The sequence below is a fragment of the Nanorana parkeri genome, unplaced genomic scaffold (genome assembly GCF_000935625.1).
Source record: "Nanorana parkeri isolate BGI_ZX_2015 unplaced genomic scaffold, ASM93562v1 scaffold252, whole genome shotgun sequence".
Taxonomy (NCBI): Eukaryota; Metazoa; Chordata; class Amphibia; order Anura; family Dicroglossidae; genus Nanorana; species Nanorana parkeri.
In genome coordinates this window covers 949,728-974,247 of record NW_017306520.1, presented here as the reverse complement: position 1 = coordinate 974,247, position 24,520 = coordinate 949,728, and the positions used below count along the sequence as shown (strand labels likewise).

Sequence of the window (24,520 nt, the reverse complement as noted above, 5' to 3'; positions counted from 1 at the left end):
GCAGCCGTGGGGGGGGGGGGAGGGGACGTTCACGTGACGGGATGGAGGTATGCCGCCTGGTTCCCTGCTCTCTTGTGTAACTGTCGGGCTATCGGTCCATGACCGAGTGCCCAACTTTTCAGTGGGGGACACCAAAATGACTGTCACTCATTTTGATGTCACCCCCTCCAATCGGGTCACCTGGGTGTGACCTGCACCCCCCTGCACACATCTAGTGACGCCACAGTCCCCATTGACTTCAATGAGTTTTGGATTTAAGGTTGCAATTTTTAGACTGGGTTTGATGAACGACTTGCAATTTGAACCCAGGCTGATTCACTGATCCCTTATTAAGTTTTGTTTTCCTGTCTGTGTTCTCTTTCTGTCCCAGAGACACAGCTGGAAGTAAGATGAAATCTCTCCAAAGCAAGATGATATGCATTGTCACCAGAGCAGGCTTACATTTTAAAACATTTCAAGGTTTTGGTTTCATATACATTTTAAAATAGACAAGCACTGCACAGATTTTTAGGGGAGCATGGTATATAATGGTTTAGCACCCTCCATTGTCTTGGAGTGCTGGGATCCATGGTTTAATTCCCACTAAGATTGCTTTCTGCATGAAGAGTGTTCTCATTGTGTTCTATAGAACTGAAGAACATGTTATTTCTATAAAAAGGAAAACCATATATAGAATATCTATGTCCTTAAACTCCAGACAGAAATTGATACACCATTTGTTCAAGTTATGTCCTCATTAGAACTTCATACAGTTGTACATAGAACTAGTATCCCAACCTAAATTTGTCTTGATATCAGCCTCCTGTAGTCTCTTGCACCGTGCCACCAAGACTGGGAGTCAGAGGTTCAGCAGTCGGAGCCAGTCAAACTTGTTCTGCACAGTGTTGTCAGTGGACCTGGGGGGGAACACAGGGTTGGCATCATAACTGCTGCAACTGTATTGTGCAATTACAGGCTCTGGGGGACTTTACATTGCTTAAAGTATAATTAAAGTCTTACATTTTTTGGCATATATCTACTGCTGGCAAGCAGTAGATATATGCCCCATGATTACAAAAAAAATAAAAAAAATAGGCAAATACCTAAGCGGTCTCATGTGCAGTAGAACGGAGAGGAGAGAAAATAAAACTCAATGGATGAAGCTGTTCAGCCGGGAGCGTGCACACCTAACAGACACCGTGGGACACAAGGAGTCTGCGGTGGATCAGAGACCAGCACCAGCTGTTTGGAAGGAGTGTCTGGATTACAACAGTAGCTGAACAAAATTACAAATCTGCAGCCAGGTCAGACAGTTATTACATATGTATTTTAACTGTGTATTTAGTTACTGTAGTTTTATTTTAATCAATAGAATACTAAAAAAAATGAAAAAAAACGCTTTCAAATCATTTTAAAATGTCTTTAAATAACTTTGAATTATCTACCAATCCTTTATGGTATCTTTCTGACAAAGACATAAAATATTGTTCTTCTATCTTTGTTATATACTCGGGCTCGCTATGTTTCTAGAATGGTTTCTACTTCATCTGTACATTCCTTCATTTGTCAAGCTGCCAGTAAATGGCTGGATAAAAAGCAAGTATGCTACCAAAGCTTTAACAAGCATGTCAGATTGCTGGAGGCGCTTGTCGCACAGGGAGATTTTCAAAATTGTTGGAAAAATCTTTCTGTGAGTGGTTGCTAGCCCTCATTGCTTTGTGTAGAAGAGTGAAAGATCAGAGGTACTATCCCCACACTACTGCCAGTAGTTCCTGGCTATAGAATGAGTCATGTGAGCATGGGCAGATATCTTCCCATCAACTGTTCTTTAAGAGATAAGTGCCCATCTATTACAAGTCTTAGGCTAGCTATACATGTGTGAAATTCTCACATTCAGGCCCCTGGGCTGAACAAGAAAAATCACTAATTTCCCCCATCTATGCTAAACAGTGTGGAGGGAGGAATCTTTCCTGTAACTGTGGCTGTGGCTGTCTGTATACCCTAACAGGGACTGCGGTTGCTTTGGGGCATGTTTTCTACATTTAGCCCTGCTTTGTGCAAGCAGGGCTAAATGTACAGTGGGGAAGCCACCGCTTGTTCTGTTCAAGTGATCTTGGCGATGTTGTCGAGATCACTTGTATGCAGCCTGCATACAGGGGGGCGCATTGAGGAACCTGGCATTGGGGCAGCAGAGAGAGTAAATCCTGTCCTGGTCACAACCGCATTTCTGCCCATACAACTCTATGGCAATGCAAAAGCAGCTTCAAGTAGGTCAAAATAAGGTCAACGCAGGTAACATTCACCTGTCAAAGAATTCTAAATGATTTCAGAAGCATCTCAAACTGATGTCAAAACCAAACTGCCGATTGACACAAGCCTAAAGCTCATTAACACAAGCTCTTAGAGAAATTGCACAATTGATGATCATTTCAACCTATAAGGTGTGTCATATATTTTAGTAGATCATCTCATGCCATGACATTGACTTCATTGTTTTACTCTCCTACAGTGAGGACCCCTGGAGAGCTGCAAAGATGATAAAGGGGTATATGCAGCAACACAACATTCCTCAGAGAGAGGTCGTTGATGTTACTGGACTGAACCAATCACATCTTTCGCAGCATCTAAACAAAGGCACTCCTATGAAAACACAAAAACGTGCTGCCCTGTATACCTGGTATGTGCAGAAACAAAGAGAGATTCTCAGACGTAAGTATAAAGAGGAACTTGATTCTTTAGTGAAAGTGATGATGTTTTCTGAAATATGAATTATAGTGCTCTGCATAAAATCACTGACATCAGTGAAACACCTATAAGTCATGCAGATAGAGGGAGAGGTGGCCATAGGAGAGACACACTTTCTGGTTGCTCTTCTACTCAAGACCCAGTCCTTACACGACATGAATGGCATATAAAATACACAGAGGGTGTGGGGAAAAAATCTTCCATCTTAGACTGGAACCCAGTGGAATAATAGACACAATGAGGGGAATTTATCAAAACTGGAGCAGACAGAATGTGGAGCAGTTGCCCATGGCAACCAATCAGCATCTCTCTTCAGTTTGCTCTTGTAAGATTTGAAAATGAAATGAGAGAAGCTGATTGGTTGCCATGAACAGATGCTCCAGATTTCCTCTGCTCCAGTTTTGATAAATTCCCCCCAACTTTTAATGATCTTTCAACTAGAAAGCCCTGTTGCCCCCTCCTCTAGGCTCTACTGTTATTGAGGTATTGTTGGAACATTTATGAGCAGACTTAAAGTGACCCTAAACTCAGGAGTTAAATCTTAAAAGTGCATTCAAGTGACTTTACTATTAACAAAAATGTATCTTATTTGTGTATCACTCAGCTGTAGATCCTCAAATCATCTCTGAATTGGTGCTGACACTGTCCTTCCTTCTGGAGGGCGGCTACTTTTTGTTCCCCATGGTCCCTGTGTGTGTTGTAAAGTAGCCACCACTCAAAGCTCACTCCCGTGATGGACTACAATCTCACTACAAATTAGTAAACTAAATGCATTTTTAAGATTTAACTTCTGAGTTCAGTGTCACTTTACGTTTGGACAGAAATAATATTGGGATGTTCCATTATTTATAAAGAACACTGGTTACAGTTTTGCAGAAGCATTGTGGGCCATATTTCCAACATATCTATAAAGAGTAGTTGCATTGTGTTGCTTTACAGGCTGAACTGTGTTGTTTCCGCATTTATAGGTAATATTCATCAGAATGATTTCTACATAGTGCTAGTGTAATGAGCGGTGTGCCTCAGGGTTCTGTGCTGGGTCCCATATTGTTCAACTTATTTATTAATGACATCGGGGAGGGTGTTAACAGCGATATTTCCGTGTTGCGGATGACACCAAAATAGGGAGGGTAATAGACACGGACTTAGACACTATAACATTACAGGAGGACCTGGATAAAATAGGGGAGTGGGCATTAATGTGGCAGATGAGGTTTAATGTCGATAAATGCAAAGTAATGCACTTTGGAATTAAAAATAAACAAATGGGTTATACAATTATGGGTATGCCGCTGGGGAAGTCAGAAATGGAGAAGGATTTGGGGGTCATTGTAGACCACAAACTGAAAGGTAGTTTGCAGTGCCAGGCTGCTGTAAACAAAGCTAGCAGGGTCTTGTCCTGTATTAAAAAGGGGATGTATTGCAGGGACAAGTCTATAATTTTGCCACTTTATAGATCATTGGTTCGACCTCATCTGGAGTACGCGGTCCAGTTCTGGTCACCAGTACTAAGAAAAGATGTCCTTGAGTTGGAAAAAGTCCAGCGAAGGGCAACCAAACTAATTAGGGGTATGGAGGACCAGAGCTACGAGACGAGGCTACTAAATTTAAACATGTTCACATTAGAGGTGAGGAGATTAAGGGGGGATATGATTTCCATGTACAAAATGTTTAATGGTGGTAGCAACATTAGCGATAAACTGTTTAAAATTAACTCCGTTACAAAAACTAGAGGCCATAACCTAAAATTGGTGGAAAAAAAATTCCAGCACAAGGTGCGAAGGGGGTTCTTCACAGTAAGATCAGTTAGGGTCTGGAACTCACTGCCACAGGCGGTGATTTCAGCAAATAATGTGGAATTGTTCAAGAAACTTTTGGACGATTTCTTAAGGGACCGTAATATACAGGGGTACGGGTACTCCTAGAATGAGATCCTAATAGGTTGGACTTGATGGACTAATGTCTTTATTCAACCTCAAATACTATGTAACTATGTAACATTATTCACCTCAAAAGAAAGTCAGAGTAGTGTAAAAACTTGGTAAAATGTTGATTTCCTGTATAAGTTTGTTTTGTGTCGATGTTCCATAATTGTTCCTGTTCTGTCTTATATATCTGTATGAAAATTCCTATTAAAATTGTTCCAGTGTATAGTTACATAGTTAGAATGAAAAAAGACACACATCTATTGAATTCAACCAAAAGGTTACCAAAGTGATTCATCTAGCACCCTTTCAGATCCCTCCAATTTTATTAGTCCAGTACATACTTTGGCCAACAGTCCTAAACCCTGATGAAGACTGATCTTTTGAACTCCAGAAGCACACTGAATTTTTATGATATTAGGGTCTTAAACTTTATGTTTTGCACTTTCCTTCTTGCACACCCAGCCCCAAAGTTCCCAATGTCTTTTTAAAAGTTAGGGATGAGGTTTGGTCTGAAACTGAGCTCCTAATCAGCTGCAGTATGGGCATTCCCCGCCCCCATCTGCATGTAAAAGCAGAGGCGGAATGTTTGCGCTGATGTAATTGACCTAATATGGCCACATAGTCACCTTATGTAAATGTATTTACAAAATATAGGCATGTAGTCATATAAGGTTACTGACATTGCTGTATCCCACCCTTTTGCTTACGTCAAGCTGTCGCCCACCAACAGCTGATTGGGTGACACCACAGGAGCTTCCTTCCATATTTAGAAGGGGCTCCTTCTGGGCTTGGAGTAGCTATGGTTGAGACTGAGTTCGGTCAGAACCTAAGCTCATCCCTATTTATAATCAGTTACGTAGAAAAATGCAGACACTTATTTGCTACAAGTTCTATGTTTAATAACATCAATAACCAGTACCATGGTTTATTTAAATGTCCATTGAATGCTAATGGAACATATCAAACCTCAAGTAGAGATGAGAGTGGGGCAATTATTAATGTGCACAAGTGCCACGGTGGTTGAGCTTCAAGAGATGTTGTTTATATTGTTTAGAGGTGTATGTTGAACTGCCAACCATTTCAAAAGAAAGAAAACATGTGGAAAGTGGCTGTTGACATGACATACTCTGGCATCTTATTCTTGGATTTGTTTCACTTGTTGAGAACAAAAGCCACATTGTAGTGAGCTTGTAGTGGCCAATTAGGAAAAAATGACTGATGATAGTGATAGTACCCTTAGGTAACATATTACATAGTGAGTTTAAATATATTGGTTCAGTTTAGAAGGTTTGCTCATGAATTTCTATTATAGATGCTTAATGTGCACCTGTGCCCAGATGGTTCACATATATTCCTAACATGTAGTAAAAAGGGGCTTTAAAACAAGTCATCAGCTTCTTTAGTTGCATTTAATGTGAAGTAATTTCTTCTCAAAGATCACAACAAAGACTCTGAAGCCATTTTCAGTTAACAGCTTAGAAACACTGGTTGTTTACATTACAGGGCTGTCAGGCTGACAATATTATGCTCTCATAGGAAAACACAATAGCAGTGTTGTGAAGTTTAGAAATTAATTTATTCACAATGATTATAGATATAGTGATGAGTGAGGCCTTGTTTTAAAGAGTCTTTACTACTTGTTTAGAACATGTAAATACTTTAGTGTGTTTGTTCCGGGCACAGGTTCACTGTAAGGGTGAACATATTATGTGCTGGGATGAAGAAAAAGGCATGTGGTTGTTGAAAGGATGAAATGGACTAGTGAAATCAGGTCATGTGATCATTTAGGTTTCAAATATTTATTTTTTTGTAATTGGGAGTTTTTCTCATTTCATAAATGTGCTATATTTTTTACATTGCATTTTTCACTGTTAGGCAGAAGGAGACTGAATTTATTCTTGTTCTATTAAAGTGAAAAGTACTTTAAAATCAGTCATCTATGGTTCCAAGCCACTGCCAGATATATTAAATATTATGAATTTTTAGAGTGCCATAGAACATACAGCAGCCGTAGCCTAAAATAAAATCAGCCTTTGATGTAAAACATTATTTGCATTATTGACCTTCTTTTGTATGCCTCTCAGAGACTCTGACATTAATGTTGAACTACAGGCAGATATAATGGGCACAAATTAATGCAGCTCTGAAATCAATAATATGTGATAAAATGTTTATTTTTAATGAAAGCAGTTTAAGTACCTGAATTTGACCTGGTCTTAGACTCCTGTAGCCCACTTTACAGAGCTTAGAGGCAGGAACAAAAAACAGCACAAGGAGCCAATCACGTGCACTGCAGTGCAAGGGACATGCTAATAGAAGGAGTGACAGATGAGCACATCAGTGTGGTGCTTCTCTTTTCACTGTCCAGTCACAGTGGGGGGTCATAAAGACTGTGCTTTGAGTCAGAGCATAAATCTCAGGACTTGATGGACAGAAATACACATAATTGGCAGGTAGCTCTCATATGTAGTTGATGTCGTTTATTTAGCTGTCTGCCTGGAGCTCAGCTTTAACATCAATGCACAAAATACATACCACCATTATATTAGCATGTGTTTATTGTTCATTTTAGCAACTGAAATATTTTGTTCATTTTCCTTAAGAGTCATCATGTATATAATATTGATTATGCTGTATTCTGTATGAAACAGTGACTTGCAAAAATCATTGCACAGATTTGTGCTCCTAAAAATCCACCTGCTTCCTCACTAAGTGCCCCATCTGCTGTTGCTTGTAAGATCTGGAACCTTGACTTGGACACCACTAGAAGTAATCTTTCTGTTTTGTCCATAAATAAAGATAGTCAAATTTGATATACGGTAACATTAGGTGCCTAAAACTTAGATTGGGTGACTAGATATGTTGATGTTTGACCAGTTTAACAGCTGCTATTTAAAATAGACCCTAGCTATCAAACATTTCAGTCTTGGATGCCCCCGGGTTTCCTCTTGATAGCAGAATGTGATTACATTATGTTATTTTTATTTGTGCTGCTGTGGATAGACATCTTTCCCCTTTCTTTATAGAGTTCAACCAGACAGTCCATGGTTCTGGAAATATGACAGACAAAAGCAGTCAGGATCAGCTGCTGTTTCTCTTCCCAGAGTTCAATCATCAAAATCAAGTCACAGGGCAGCCTGACGATACCTGCTCAGAGCCTGCTAACAAGAAAATGAGACGCAACCGTTTTAAATGGGGACCTGCATCGCAGCACATTCTCTACCAGGCATATGAAAGACAAAAGAACCCCAGTAAAGAAGAAAGAGAAGCTTTGGTGGAAGAATGCAACAGGTAATGGAGAAATAGGTGCACATATAGAGTATATTTTCTTACAGGTATATAATGCCAACAATGTATGCAGCACATATTGAACATTCACATCAGTCCCTGCCCTTGAAGAGCTTACAACCTAATGTCCCTATGTCACATACATACATACACTCAGACACCTACTAGGGCTGATTTTGACAGGAGCCAATTAACCAACCATCATGTTTTGCAAGTGTGGGAGGAAACCCATGCAAGTAGAGGGAGAACATACATACTCTATGCCGTTAGTGTCCTGACTGGTATTCAAACCAGCGATCCCCAGTACTGCAAGGTAGGAGTGCTAACCACCAAGCCACCGTGCTGCACTATATAAATTAACCTTTTTTGCAAAGCGAAAAAAACGACAAAATAATCTGTTTTGTAAATAGTATTTAGTATTTCTTCTGCCTCTTTGCACTTGTACAGGATCAGAAGACCTGAACACACCAGTGATCCCATGGTAGATACTACTAGTATACAAGAAGATTACTAGTACAACCATTAGTGGTAGCAGAGTATTGAACTGTGTTGGCCATTGATAAAAGCAGAACGTTTAGAGTTTAATAGATAAGGTTTTTAAAGAGGCAAGCCTTTAAATAAAACCTTTCTTCATAAGGTATTTTACAAAATGGATAAATACACTGAAAACTGAAAATACACTGATAAATACACTGAATTACCCACTCAGCCAACCCCACCCCAGAGATCCATCCTATGTAAGCCCCCCCACCTAAATTCCCTGTTGTCTATCTAATGCTGTATAATGAGCTGGTAAAGGTTGTTCCTTTTACATTGTTTATTTAGAAATATACCTAGAAATCAAGGCATGGCTTGAACTCTGCAGCAGACAGCATATTCTAATGTATGAATTTTGCACAAATATTGACACATTCATGGTTACTATGCTTATAGAACAAGAAAAATAAACCATTTCAAATGCTTTATGCTCTGTGCACTCTTTTGTTGCTTATGTTTACAGAGCAGAATGTTTGCAACGAGGTGTATCGCCATCAAAGGCTCATGGATTAGGATCAAATCTGGTCACAGAGGTTCGCGTTTATAACTGGTTTGCAAACAGGAGGAAAGAGGAAGCGTTTCGGCAGAAATTAGCAATGGATGCATACAGCTCAGGATCTACACATCCGCACAATATGACTTCTCTTATGTCACATGGCTCTCCGCACCACACTCACTCAAGTTCTTCACCTCCAAGCAAATTGCAAGGTAAGACTTAATTTAGCCAGTGAGATATTTTTTAAATGTCCTCATAGGCCTAGAATTAAGGCAACAAAACTTCAAGCCTGGAAGGTTCTCCCATGTCACGGAGTCCAATTTACTTAAATGTGGTGTGAGATTACTTGTGCATGATCTAATGTTAAAAGTGACCACAAGTTCATTGCACTACACTTCCCCTAACTTTAGTAAATTAGGCCCAAGGGATATAAAACTGCAGAGTCACAAAGATTTGTGGTCAAGGTATAAATCTGGCTTTTAATGATATAAAGTATAAAATTCATCCATGGTTTAGTGAAATATTATATTATTTTGATTGATACTAAGATGATTCCAGTGTTGCTTGGTATAGTCAGGTATTATATGAGGGATGACTATGGCCCCTCTCGGACGGGTGGTCCGATTAGGTCTGCCTGTCAGTTTTTCAGGCGGATCTGATTAGGAGCCTTATGTTAGTCTATGGGCAGCCGGATCCAAAGAAACACGCATCCGATTACCCCCGACTCCATCTAGGTCTGGAATAATATCAGAACAGAGTTCCTGATCATAATGGATCATAGGTAATTTGATGTAAAAGGACACATTTCCCCATACACTCAACTCCCCACAGACCTAACATGGGTCTGGTTAGTTCAGTTTTTGCCTTCATTGCAAGATGTAGAAAAAAACTGAACTGACAGGAATGTCACATCGTAAATTACATCCATTCCATACTGCTCTGATCAGCAGGGCATCTGAGCACAGATACCCTGCTGATGGAAAAGGACGCCACCCATGTGAAAGGGGCCTTTAATATATTGTAGCATGGGACTTCTTCAACATTTGCTCTTGCTGAGCTGCTTGTCACAATATTTCTAATGGCTTATGAAATAGGTATTGAAGTATAGACAAAGATTGGATTATTTGCAATTGGTGAAAGATCCCCAATGCATGACTAGCATTCCAAAATTTTTATATGATAAGGATAATAGTCAAAGGAAATCTCACCGTTTCAATTCCTTAGCCATCATCAGGACTTCCCAGGTGTTGGTCCAATAGGTGCGTCTCCACCTTAGAATGCAGCAGTATACGAACAGACCGCACTATCCAGAGAATTCCAATACTGCAGACTTTATTAAAATTCACAGCAAATCCAGTATATCAGTGAATAAAAGTCTATAAAGCAACAAATGCCAGCATTGCACACCCCCAACCAACCAAGATTGTAGTTGGTTGGGGGTGTGCAGTGCTGGCATTTGTTGCTTTATAGACTTTTATTCACTGATATACTGGATTTGCTGTGAATTTTAATAAAGGATAATAGTCCTTTGTAAAATATGCACTATGGATGTATAGTATAAACACCAAACAGGGTTTATTTGGTTGTAGGAAGAACATGAATGAGTTGTTCAGTTGAGTTTTGTAGCTCTTGAAATGTGTTACTGACTTAATAAGAAAAACTATGAACATGTTTGCACTTAGGCTTATTAAATAAGACTAATGGTGTCACTGTAATGAAAGAATTCACTCTAATGAGCCCCATTAATCTCTCCCCTTCAAAAGACTGATCACATCAGAATTAATAATGAAGAGGTTATCTTTCTGGTCAGTTTGGAGATCTATGGCTGGATTGTGCCTGTGGTAGATGCAATTCGGTTCATGAAGACTGGAATTAAACTTCCCTAGCTTAGTGTGTTTTTGGAGGAGTGGTGCCTGTCTGGAATGTTCATTTGTTTAACATTGTTTAACCTGTTAAGTGCTGCACACAGATCATATCAAGTGCATTGCTTCTTTCAGGGGGCCAGCAGGGTACTCTTTCAGTAACAGTAATTTCTATTGGAATGCACAATGCATATGAGGTCATCAGAAGAACCAGGAAGTGTGAGACCAAGAGGGTAGAAAAAACACCCAGCTAAAATGATTCACTGAGAACTAACAGTTGCTGTGTTTTTCTACCAAAAATATTTTCATAGTACCACAATTAAAGCAAAAGCCTTTCATTTACTTTTGTTCCTTTAACAAAAACGAACAAAAACTAAACCTAAGAGCAAAAATGTTTATATATTACAGCTTACCTCTCCTTACATGTGGTGGCTGCGTTGTCCCTTCCCCTCCCCCCCCCCCTAATGGTGTGAACAAGGCCTTATTGCTAAGTAATCCTGCAAAAAGCATACTTTATTTCCCCAGATTGCTATTTTTTTTTAGGGTTGAGTTACAATGTAAAGCCTAAATTTCACATGGCCATGATACAGTATGTTCCTTACCAGATCCAGCTGAATGCAATTGATATTTCACACTCCAAAGACATGCTGGTAGGTTAATTGGCTCCTCTCTAAAGGTGGCCATACACTTTACAATCATCGAAAGACTAAAGTAATTAAAAAAACGTACGATCTGACCATCTTGGACAGGCAGATCATACTTGCGATCATCGCAAGCCTGCCCCCCTGAGGGGCGGACTTCCGATGACCGCAATGCTGAACGAGCAGTGTGTGCGTGCGCACAATGGCCCGTTCGGCATTTGTCTCCCGAGCATCATTCAAAACATCCGAAAATCGTACGATTTTCGGCTGGTTTTCTAGCATGCTCCTTAGACAAAAGATGTGCGACCGTACAGTAGAAACGGTCGCACGTCTTCATTCACACTGCACGATTCTCGTACGATCGCGGGATTTACCGCGATTCTCGTATGAGAATCGTGCAGTGTATGGGCACCTTTAGTTGGCCCTCTATGTATGCATGTGAGATAGGTACCTTAGATCGTAAGCTCCTTGAGGGCAGGAACTGATGTGAATGTGCAACTATGTAAAGCACTGTGTAATTAGTTGGCGCTATATAAATACCTGTAATAAATAAATAGATAAATACATTTCAAGCCAGCTGATCTCAGGAAACTAGTGAATGGTTGAGATGAATCAGTGCCTGAGGGTGTCTGATCAAATTCACTTTCCAGATTTCATTATCATAGCATGTGCTTATTTAATCCACGCTATTGCTTTTTTTTTTTTTTAAGTAACTATAGGTCCATCATCTATTCTTATGTGTCTCGTCAAAGTAAAGTTCGCTTTATTGAAAAAGAAAATATATGTAAACTTTTTCAAAAAAGAAAAAAATGTGCATTTATTATTTTTTTTGCATTGGAGCCAGCAAAACAATGCAACCATGATCAGTGAATCATAGGTGCAATGCTATGGCTCCTGCAGACTCTTTCTTCCATCCATGTACATACTGAGGTGCGGACATTCAGAATCAGTAATATGGATGGGAGGAAGAGTGAATGGACTACAAGTGTGGTGATGTTACTGCACTTGTATTCCATTGTGTCCCCTGCACTCTGGATAAACAGGAAACTGTGTGGATGAAGAAACCTCCCATGCTGGCTATAGTGGCATCAGCTGGCATCTGTCACTGCTGAATACTGGAATAGTGACTTCTGCTGACTGGATGCAGTCAACGTTTGTCCAACAATCTTCCACCCGGCTTTTCAACTTTTGCTAACCCAGGCAGTGTCAACAGTGCAGGAATCATCTGGAATCAAGCAGTGTATGGCCAGCTCAAGTCTTGTAGAGCCTTGGTTTTCAACTGGTGGGTTGTGACCCAAAAGTGGGTCGCTCCCCATGTCCTCTCACTTTTCTAGGTGAGAGGCTCCTCAGCCTCCCCCTAGCACAGCACTGTCAGTTCTCACACCGAGCAGCCACTCAAAATGGCTCAGTGTTTCAACTTGAGGTGGGGTGGGCTGGGGCAATGGCCGCGAAGGAGCACCATCCATACGCGCATTGTTAACAGCTCCCTTGTATACCCTGGAGTGACATCACATTCTGGCTCCCGGCACCTCTACGGGCGGGCATTGGAGCTGTACAAGCAATACACATATGGATGGAGCACCATCACAGCACAGGGGCCCACACTGGACCCCAGGTTGAGGATCCACTTCAGTTTTTGTAAGGTAGGGAGACTGGATGGATCTTAAAAAAAGAAGAAAAATTATGTCTGTGATTTTGTGTGCCTTTCTGTGTTTTTGAGGGCCCGTTCACACTAGTACAGTGCGTTAATCACACAGTCCCATGCGATTAACGCACTGTACCATGCAATCGCACCTACCGTGCGTTCTGGAGTGGGAGGTGCGTTGTATTGCCATTTATTTGAATGGCACCCCAAATGCACCTCCCACCCACAGTTCAGTCACCTGCAATGAAAAGCGCAGCACCACAATGATCCATTGCAGTGCGACTTGGGTCGCAACTTAATGACTGAGGACAAATGTGGGTCCTGAGGTTACACAGGTTGAGAACCACTGTTGTAGAGGGTAACCCAATTTACAGATAGCAAGAGGGAAAATAAAAGGCATAACAAATTACATTGTTGCTTTCTTGTCATATTACTAATACATTTAAATTCATTTTGAGTGTTTCAAGGTCTGTAAAAGTGTAAGAAATTATTTACTCTTATGATGTATATTTGGGGCTTGTATACACCATAACCAGTGCGTTCCAGAGCGGTCAGCTGCTGGAATGCACTGTATCGCATCCTGGCCAGCTTCCTGTGTTCAAGGGAGAGAGGGAGCGTGGGGACCCATATCCCCCGCCCGCAGTGCGATCACCAGCATCAGAACACGTGGCAAAGCCATGCCTGCGTTCCGGTCCAGTGCGATCTGAAAAAATAGTTCTTGCTGCATTTTTGCAGATCGCACTGAACCGGAAGGCAGGCATTGTTTTGCCACACATTCTGGTGCGGGCGATCGCACTGTGGGTGGGGGACGTGGCTGTGATGCCATTCACTTCAATGCACCGCCACGCCCCCTCCCACCTCTGATCGCAGGAAGCCAGCCGGGATGCAATACAGTGTGTTCCCACAGCTGACCGCTCTGAAACGCACTGTTATGGTGTGAACAAGCCCTTATAAAAAGAAAAGGGTGTTCTTAATACACCTTAATTATCCAACCATGTGAAAAGCAAATCCCTGTTTACTTATTTTATCTGCATTTGATTGGATAACTGACGTTCATTTTCCTACAATGTATTGTGTGAAGATTCTCACCTATTTTAGTAAATCAGTCCAGATATGTCTGTGCACACAGTCCTGTGCACCTGACGCTGTTTGTCGTGCTGCTTACAGTGTCAGTGCTGCCTCAAGATAGCATAGTAACCATAGATTTTTGAAGTGCTAATGTAACATACTCCTTACTTGAAATGTACCCTTTTTATGGATAGAACCGTATGCTCCCTCTTTCTGTGTCTCCTTTGTAAATGGTATACTGGCATGAATTAAAAGTTTTTGTCTTTTGTAAGCATCCAGCTCTATATGGTGTCGCGTTCTTAGGCCTTGTTCACACCAAATGCAGAGCAGAGTCGGTCAGGTTTCTGCACACGCACACGATAGTCTTTTAGATGCGTTTTTGACGCGTTTTTTTATGTGTTTTTGACGCCTTTTTAGTTTAATTTTTTTTTACGTTTAAAATGGGCTTTCAGTGTGTTCCAGGCATTTGCATGCGTTTTTGATGCGTTTTGATGCGTTTGCAGATCCAGAGCAGGTAAAATAGGGCCTGCTGCAGTTTTTTCACCTGCTCTGGACCTGCTGTGAAGTGTGAACTGGAGCAAAAAATACCATTGGAATACATTGGACGCAGTTTTGATCCGGTCTGCAACTGATCTGCTCTGCACCTGCTCTGTGCTTGGTGTGAACAAGGCCTTAGGCTGGGTTAACACCCAGGCGTATCGAATATGCGCGTTTGTCGCACGTTTCGTACCGCGTGTTTTTACCGCAATTCGCGGTTAAAAAACTTGCGACAAAAGCGTGTTTCCGAGGGCTACCTGGCTGTATCCCAATAGATACGCACGGCAAATACGACCCCAAAGAAGCTTTGGGCGTAGGGCTTTTTGTAGCGCGTTCATGCGGCCAGTAATACGCCCAGGTGTGAACCATACCCATAGGAAATAATGGGATTTTGGTGTTTTGCAGAGCGTTTTGCAGAGCGTAGGAACGCGCTACAAAACGCCCAGGTGTGAACCGTGCCTTATACTTATTTATATTTATTTACTTATTTATACGTCCTCCTATTGCTGAATGCATATTTAATCCGTTGTGAATAGTAGTAGAGTAAGCTTGTAGGGCAACATAAATAGATTCTGTTAGCATTTTACCAAATGTAATCAGACACAAAATATGCTACCGTGTTTCCCCTATAAGACCTAGTGTCTTATTTCGTGCAAAAAAAAAAATAAGACACTGTCTTATTTTCGGGGAAACACGGTATTTATATATGTTATTAGTTCAATGGTTGCACTGGCAACTCTGCATAATTGGGTATGGCTGACAATTTCCAGTCCATTACCTGTTCTCACTAAATGTTGATGTCCTTAAGGGCTTGTTCACACGATTTTCTGGTCCAGATCTGGTGACACGGTGCTATACATGCAGTGCGTTTTTGACGCGTTTTTGATGTGTTCCAGTTTTTGGTTTTTTTGGGTTGGATTGGGGCAGTCAGTATGTTAGATGCAGTACAGTGCGTTTTCGGCGCGTTTTCGTTGCGTTTTTGATGCGTTCGTGCATTTCCGGACCGGACAAAATGTGCCATGCAGTATTTTTTCTGTCCAGACCGGAACGGACTGCGCTCATGAAAACTGTAGCCCATAAAACACATAGGGATACATTGGGATGCATTTTGGGTGCATGAGCGCATGGATCTGGTCCGGACAGAATCCGGACGTCGTGTGAACAAGCCCTAAATGACGGCGGAATAATGGTAGCACCTTCCTGGAGAGAAAAGCCGATAAAGGCATCATCAGGTGGAATAAATGCCTGTAAGTGTTACACATGAACATTACTTAGCCATGAGATTCGCCTCAAGTTCTTTGTTTCAGATTTTTTTTACCATATACACTCTTCAAACACCAAAAATGTATTATACTACAATGGTAAGGTCAGACTACCCACACTCACTTCAACATTTGCAAGTTCTGATTTGAACATTGCTTATACCTGTATGCAGAGTGTCAATGACTGACCAGTTAAAAGCTTGGTGGAGTGTTAGATGCTAGCGATTAGCAATACCACTATACCTTCTCCATTTGTACTTCAGCCTAATATAAACTGGATCAGGGAGAAAAGGTGTGGAGGGTCTGACAACGAGAATTGACATGTCTATTTTTTGGCGCAGGATCTGTCTGTCTACTGGCAGCCTAAACTAGTACATTTAACCACCTCTACGTTTTAAAAGACACCTTTGTGGTGAAAAGCATGAAGCCTTACCACATTACTGTGTTCTGAAAATGCTATTTTTTTAGCTATTCAGGTGACCTTCATGTTTCAATACTTTGAATCACTAACCCATCAAAAGAATGCAGTCATGGTTCAGCATAAAAGCCAGACAACTTGCATTTTTAACAGGTCGCCACAAATGATATCTGGATCAGCACTACAGCCTAGACTAAAGACCCTGCAGCAAGAGGTGAACTGCTTTATAAACGTACATGCTTGGCTAGGTGGAGCATATAATTGTATCCCAATATATGGTGACCTTTTTTAACCTGTGTGGTTAATAGCGCTCCCTGAAAGTGGTCAGCCAAAAGTGTCTGTGGGCACCTGCAAACATGTCATGTCTCGTCTATTGGTACCTTTCTTCATGTCATTTATTATGGTGACTAGCAGCAACTATATGCCATTATTGTTTGTGTCCAGGTGATAAGATTCTAGACTAGAGGTCTGAGATGAACAGTAGGGCAGGAGGTATTGTATGATAGCAAACCCATTGTCCATTTACCTGTAATCTAAACACCAGCCAACTCAGTAGTATAACAAAGGAAAGCAGACTGTGACAAGCACAAAGGTTAGTGTGGGGTCAGGACAGGGTTACTGCTCACAACTTTCTGAAGTGCTGTCCCGTGTATTTAAACATTTGTGTGTTAATTCAACTTCTCTACCCCAAGGTGGGCGTTCAGTGAAATGTAAATGAAATGAGGCTGACAAATAAAGAAATGCAGTCTACTGTCTTTTTACGTGCACAAATACAGTTATTGATAATAATGGGATAAAAGTGGATTAAACTCACTAGAGATACAGAAACATAAATACTAGGATCCCTGGATATTACAGGGTGACTTTTTTTGATCCCAACAAATACAGGAAACTTGTTGTGACAGAAATTAGAATACTGGTAAAAAGCATGCAAATTAGAAAGTCAGAGTGAAGGCAGAACTACTCATCTACATACTTGCTCAAGGTCAGTGCCTCAGAAAGCAATGAAGCCTGGGTATTAGCTTAATGGTCAGGAAACCAGTATTTTAGAAGACAAAGTTTATATTTTCTCAGTACAGGGTTTCTTTAAATCGACATTCTGTTAACCATTATTTTCATGGGTGCCCATTCACACCTGAGCATTGGGTTGCCTATTACTTGCAGATAAAAGTGTAGCTCCACTTTTGTGAAGTTTTGAAAGGAATAGTGGAAGGGTTAGAATCTGTTGTCTTTTTCCTCTATAGAACTTCTAACCCATGTCATACCATATAAAACTTAACATGGTTTTGGCTGGGGTTCTAGCATATGCTGGCCACAGAATTCGGATGGAAGTGCGATGCGCAGGCATAGTCTGATCAGGAGAGGTCTTTCTCTGAAGCTTCACCTTTTCTGAAGGTCTTTATTCACAGGTATAAGTCTGATCAGGAGAGGTCTTTCTCTGAAGCGTAATCTTCTCTGAAGGTCTTTTTTCATAGACAAAATCTGATCAGGAGAGGTCTTCTTCTGAAGCTTCATGTGTAAACATACAAATACCATAACCACCAGAAAGACAGTTCTAGCTTTCACTCTTACCCTTGTATTGTATCTTTCAACAAAGGGTACATAATTTATTCATCCATATGTTACCCAAAAAAATATTGACTGGTGTACTATGCAGTGAATGAGCTGTTTCTCAAAAGGGACAGTGTATAGCTATTGGTCTGTTGTATCTAATTTTACATCTATAAATGCACATGATTGCAATATAACTAAGAATATCGAATGTCACTGCATGCTGTACTATATTAGACAAATCATTTCACTGTAAAATAAAACAATTGGGATTGTTATTAAAAAGTTGAGACTTGCTTCGGCATGTGAATTAAAATATGAACCTTTTGCTGGCTTTGAATGCCTTGAAGTTTTTTCCGTGTCCTGACCGTTGGCTTGTCCCTGGAAATCCTTGTCCTCAGTCTGCCCTGAACTTTGACTTGTCCCTGGGGATCCCAGTCTTCTGTCTATCCTCCCGATCCTTTTGATATTCCATGGAAATCCCAGTCTTCAGATTGGCCCGTTCGGCAGTGATCTCTCGATCATGTTAAAAACCAGCTGAAAATCGTACGATTCTCGGCTGGTTTTCCAACATGTTCGACATACAATCCTGGAAGTCCTGGTCCTCCGTCTGTCCCTAACCTTTGTTTTGTCCCTCGTATGTGTGTCTGCGACCTGTCCAGAACTCTGGCCTTGTTGACCATTGTTGGCTGTTAGGTGAGTTAGGTGGATCTAGGGATTGTGACCTGGGGCAGCACGCCGCCAAGCCCATCTCCACCATCAGGAGCTCTGGCGAACACCGGCAGGCCCTTAGATTCCACATTCCACACATGCCACCTACCTAGCATTGCAGCACCATGCCCTTTACCGTGTCCTACCAGTCTATTCTGTCTTCCACTGCCTCATTCAGTTCCCCTGCTTGTACTCCAGCTTTGGGAGTCGTCAGCCTACTCTGCTTGGACCCTTTACTATAAGTGACCCTGCTAGTGTAGTAGAAAGGGTCCAAATACTTGACTCCAATCCATCACTTGTTGGTCAGACACCAAATACACCAATCAGCTGCAGTTGCTGTTTGGGTATTCTGGCAGCCACGGGCGCCAGCTGTCAGAATAAAATAGCTGGCAGGGGTGGATTTCTCCATCCATATTGTTTAGTATGGATGTGGGATTCAAGAGGTTTTCAAAACTATACATGAATGGCCAACTTTAGGCATGAGAGAATAGTGTGTGGCATAATCCATTGCTTATATTAGTGCTGTTCCCATTTTTTATACAGTCTAAAGCAGGGGTCTCAAACCTCCGGCCCTCCAGCTGTGGTGGAACTACAAATTCCATGAGGCATTGCAAGATTATCACAGCCACAGACATGACTACCGAAGAGAGATGCATCATGGGATTTGTAGTTTCACCACAGCTGGAGGGCCGGAGGTTTGAGACCCCTCGTCTAAAGCCTTAGTAACTAATCTTAATTTTCCTAGTTTAGCCAATCAGTGTGGTATTGCTTAGGCTGTATTATACTCCAAACAAGAAACAACCCTTCTAATATCATAAGTTGATTCAAATGATTTTATTGTGTTGTATAAAAATGCACATGTATTTTATGATGACTCTTATCAGTTTTTAGGGTTTCGAACATATAATACAGTACAGGTGCTCCTGTTGCCTTTGCTGAGGTGTGTTTATGGCATTTACAGTGTAGAAGTATTTATTACAGTCCATTAAGTGCAATATCCCTAATCCATTTCTCATGCTGAATGTCTTTGTTGCCCGTGACATTTTCTGTTACAAACTCTTTTTTTCTTCTTTGCTTTTTAACTGTTTGGGACGCAATCAGCCTAAGATATGGGACTACATCTTTTTCAGACTTTGATGGGGTGACCAAAAGGTGACCTTAATTCAGGAATGTCCCACATAAAAGAATGACAGAAGAGAAGTTCTGCTTTCTGAGACTGATAGCTTTCAAGATTCCCCCCAAACTGAACACTGTCAGCAAAGTCAGCTGTTTTCAGTGTTGTTCACTGGCTGTGCTATAATACACCAGCATGTAGCCTTCTGTTGTCATGGCATTGTTGCCTTTATGCATTGTTAAGACAATTAAATGGCACCTTTGTACAAGTCTTGTAGTCTTTGATGTGCCCTCAGTCTTCCATTGCGTACTCAGTCACACCATGACACCCTTTGTTTTTTTTCTCTTAAAGGGGCTGCAATTACTGTACAAGTGTTCATTTATCTTTACCCAGAAGGCCTCTTAGACTCGTAGTTTATTTTACTGGCACTAGACTGAGACAGCAGGAGCTGTCCTAGGGTATAGGACGTATAGTGGCAACCCATTCTGTGGCTCTCTTTCACTAGACAGGAGTGATGGTTACCTCCATAATACAGTTACTGAGGTCATGTAAGGTCGGGGTGAAAATTGATTGAATTAGCTGGAGACTGGTGCGCACATTGATTAGATTCCATAAAAGAAGGAAATTTAAACAGGACATTTGTTTGTTTGACACTAAAGTGCAATGATACAAATATGGTTTCCTGGTAAAGTAGGATAAACACTTTTTTGAAGCGTTTTATTAATGCTAAGGACATGATTAACAAGAATGATAAAGACTAAAATTAAATAGGAGAAGAAAAAGGTGAGAATTATGTCACATTCTACCAACAGTTTTGTAAAATAGTATACATATGAAGCATTTTAACTATAATGACATACTGTATATGATATTTTCAGATATATTGCATATATTGCTAATATATGGTGTTTGCACGTTTTAGTTGAAGGAAAGGTTTGATATTGTTGAACACAGGATCTCATGTATGTGAGGACATAATTTTAGGTTTGATTATATCAATGTTTTTTCCCATGCCCTTTAAATACATGGATCTTGCATGTAAATTATTACATCCAGGTATTAAGGACTATGACAGTTTTTACACCACAAGCTGCAAAGAAAAACTTCTAAGGGTAAGATCTTCAGGAATTGATTGCACACCTTCTGTTGACTTATATTCAGTCATTTTCTGAAAAGATGATTAGGAAATATTTTATACAACTAGTTTATACAAAGCAATAGTATTTTCCAGACTGTACTGACTTCTCCATGTATTTATGGTAAGTGACATGTTTGACACCACTGCAAACTTTAAATAAGCAGCAGAATCAAAATCATGTAGAGGATCTCTCTTCTGGAGCCAGCATGTTTAGACGTGTCAGATTGCACCTAAAACTAAAGGAGTTTTTATTTTTTACCCACTTCATATGTTTTTGTTACATTGGTGGTTTAATGAAACAGAAAGCAAATTGAACACAAGGGAAATAAGGGTGCAACATGCCTACTTTTGCAGGATCAGCCATAGTAACCAAAACAAAACTTTGAACATTTGTTCTACTTAAATACTGATCAGATCCTTGTTGTATATTATGTTGTGGCCAATGTAATTGTGCTTTTTGATATGTCAAAACAATCATATTGCTTCTCTAATTTTGACTAGCTACCCCAATTATCATACCACTGGTATCATTTGAAGTATTATAGGTAAACATACCTATATAAAGGTTCTATTAAAAACACAGCTATGCTTTGCAACTTGCTTTGCAACTTTATTCTAAAGGAAGACAAATTTGTTGAATGCACAGCAGGTTTCCTGTTCATATGAAGAAGGAAGCCCAGTATTGTAAGTCTATTGAAGGACACAACAGGACATCACTTATAGCTGACTAGGGAGGAGTTCAGAGGTCAATTGCTTACACTGCCAGCCAAGAAAGAGTATAAGGATAGTTACATTTTCAGGAGTTTATATTTCACAAACCCCAGCCTTTAGAAATTTGTTTGTAATAGTTTAATAGAACTGGAAAGAAATAGGGCACATGTTGCCTGATTTGTTGATAGAATGATTGTGCATATGTTGTACAGCTGCAAAGGTGCCCATTTGCTGCTCTTATTCTAGGTCGTCTTAGCTAATGGTTCATGTGACTCTAGAAGTAATTATGAAAGATTCATGTAGTACCTTTCACTGTTTCCTGCCGCGCATGGTACTGAATGTCCATACCAAGGTACAGACATGGATGGGAGGGAGAATGTGCTTTACTGGCTCCAATACTAAAAAATAATAAATGCAATTTTTTTTCTTTTGTGAAGAAGTGTGCATTTATTATATTTTTGTAAAAAGACGAACTTTGCCTAAAATGCTATTCTTTGGGTGCTGGCATCCTCTTTAGGGTTGGTTCTTCATTTTTTTTACATCACTGTTTAGAAGATACACAATCTTCTGGACTATCCGAACCCAGAAGCTGCTATTGTGGACAGGAGAACATCTTCACTATTTAAGTGTAGGAACTAAAGAGATCTTTAAAGTTGTTTGGAAGTATACCTGGAGGTTGGACATTTAAGCTCAACTCTGGGGTTCCCCTTCCCATTGCTAGGGTTAACTGCTGGTTTTGTGTACAGGATGATGAATAAGGTGATATACTTACTTTATTTATCGCTCACTAAGTCCTCCTAGTCTTCGGGCGACTGGTCCTTTGAAGGCTTTTTCCCTTCACTGTCCTGCCAGTTGCAACTCTCTGATGTCACCCCTAACAATGTTTCGCCAGCGGAGGCCCTTCATAAAGGTTGGTTTAGTCCTGGCAGTAGGCTATGTCCACACACACCATTACAATTTGTTTGTTCAATCACCTGTAGATTAGGGGCATCATAGACATTTAATTTTTGTTAACATTCAGCACATTTGAGCCATGTAGGTCTAGCTTTGCAAACAGATCTTTAGTGCAATGGACTAGCTAAACAATTCATATCTTTTCAGGTAGGTTTTTGTACTAATTAATTGTTGTTACTTTTTTTTACTTGCATGTTACTTTTGTTTTCAGCAGATGCCAACTTTTTTTACAAACTACAATATGTAGCCATACTTACGGTTACCATAGAGAGTAGTTTTAAATGGTTTCAGGGTTGTCTGTACTTGGTCTCAAACCAGTTGACTGGCTGGACTGCCTATTGTTACATCTTGATATGCTTGCTAATGCATGAAGATTGTAAATCTGAAGAGCTGGAGGCTATTGCAGTAAATGAGAAATGCAATGTGATTGGAATTACTTAGACATAGGTGGCTGATTCACATGATTGGGCAACAAATGCTGGTAGTTTACTCTTACACAAGTAAAGTAAATGGAAAATAGCTATTTTTTCTGCTTTGATAGTGATGACCTCACCAGCTATAAGCCTACATTTGAAAGACCGGAAGACCTGTTAAGGCATTATGATGAGAAAACCAAGAAGAAGTAAAGTTAAAGCATGTCTAAACTCAAAAGCAAAAATTCGATATATTTGAGCTTATCAGTTCTTATATGTGGTGGCCGAATTAGTTTTCTTTTAGGCTTTTTTCCCCTTATTTTTACCTGATGATTCAGCTAGTAAGGCGGTTATTTTTCAACTTACTTTAGCAGACCAAGCAGGCCAGCAAATGTGTCAGATAGAGAGCTGACTTTTATTCATTTATGTAAAACCTTTATCCCAAAAAGAAAACAAAAATCTGCTTATACAGATTATACAGTTTATACAGGGTTAGCTGGAGTTCGAATTTCATTTGTAGGTCAAGTCCATCTAAATTTGCTGGTGTATCTAACACTATGCACTGCACAGTTTGACAGGCTGCTGCTTTTGAAGGGTGGCTTCATTGCTTCTCCATTGAAAGGAGCCACCCTAAGACAGGAAGTGTGTTACTATATGGCATACCACCAAATAAAGGAAAAAAAACAATGCAGCCACCACTTTTAAGGATTGGTAAGCTGCAATACATTACTTTTTTGTTTTTGGGTTTAGATACACTTTAACAAATGGCAGGTTCTGTAATTTTTGTTAACAAAGAAAGAAAATACCCTTTAACCTGTAAGTTTAGCTTTTTGGTTAATTTAGTTACTTAAAACAGCAGACCTTATTTATCACAGTGCAATGAATAAGACATATCAAGACTGCAACCAATCGCATTCTTCTTTTCATTTTTTGTGAAGAATGAGAGATAGGATCTGATTGGTTACTGTGGGGAATACAAGCAGTTTATTATAAAGTTGGATGTTTTATGTAGATGAAAAGAAAGACCAACTTGATCACCCAAGACGTACACATCAGCATGTCAATCACAAAATGTTAATTTGGCATATGTAAAGTAAATACAATTATTTAAAGCAGGGGCAATTACTTTGTTTAAACCGTTCTCCCAAGTACCACATCCTTAGCCCTACCTCTGCCTCCTGATATTTTTGGAAAATTGGGATTAGATTGAGATGCTATGCACCACCCAAAAAAATTGAACGTCAATTAGACCCCACTAACCATTAGAACATTAAAATTGAAAATTTTCGAATATTCGACTTGTGCATAGCCAACAACAGTTCATGGGGCATTAAGGATCTCTTGTGCATGCAAAGGTTGAACTGAAATGGATTTGAAAGAAGTGCCTTTATCAATATACTGAACTTAATATCCTGTTTTTTTTTTAAAATCTGAACAAATCAAAGATCAAGTGCTCACTTCATCTTTAAAGAGACACTGTCTACTTTGCAAGCCCTTTTCCTATTTCACTTTTTCCAAAAAC

At 40.2% G+C, this 24,520-nt stretch overlaps 1 protein-coding gene across 3 annotated transcripts in view; it reads left to right on the top strand.

The window, feature by feature from the left end:
* The window catches only part of HNF1B (HNF1 homeobox B), a 64,425-nt gene that overhangs the window by 21,345 nt on the left and 18,560 nt on the right, over positions 1-24,520 (top strand). For 2 of the 3 annotated variants that reach the window (XM_018556793.1, XM_018556792.1), the window contains exons 2-4: positions 2,489-2,688; positions 7,679-7,943; positions 8,941-9,185. In XM_018556793.1, coding sequence (XP_018412295.1) covers positions 2,489-2,688; positions 7,679-7,943; positions 8,941-9,185 — 710 coding nt within the window. The remainder of the gene's footprint in view (positions 1-2,488; positions 2,689-7,678; positions 7,944-8,940; positions 9,186-24,520) is intronic. The other variant, XM_018556794.1, reaches the window with a different exon arrangement.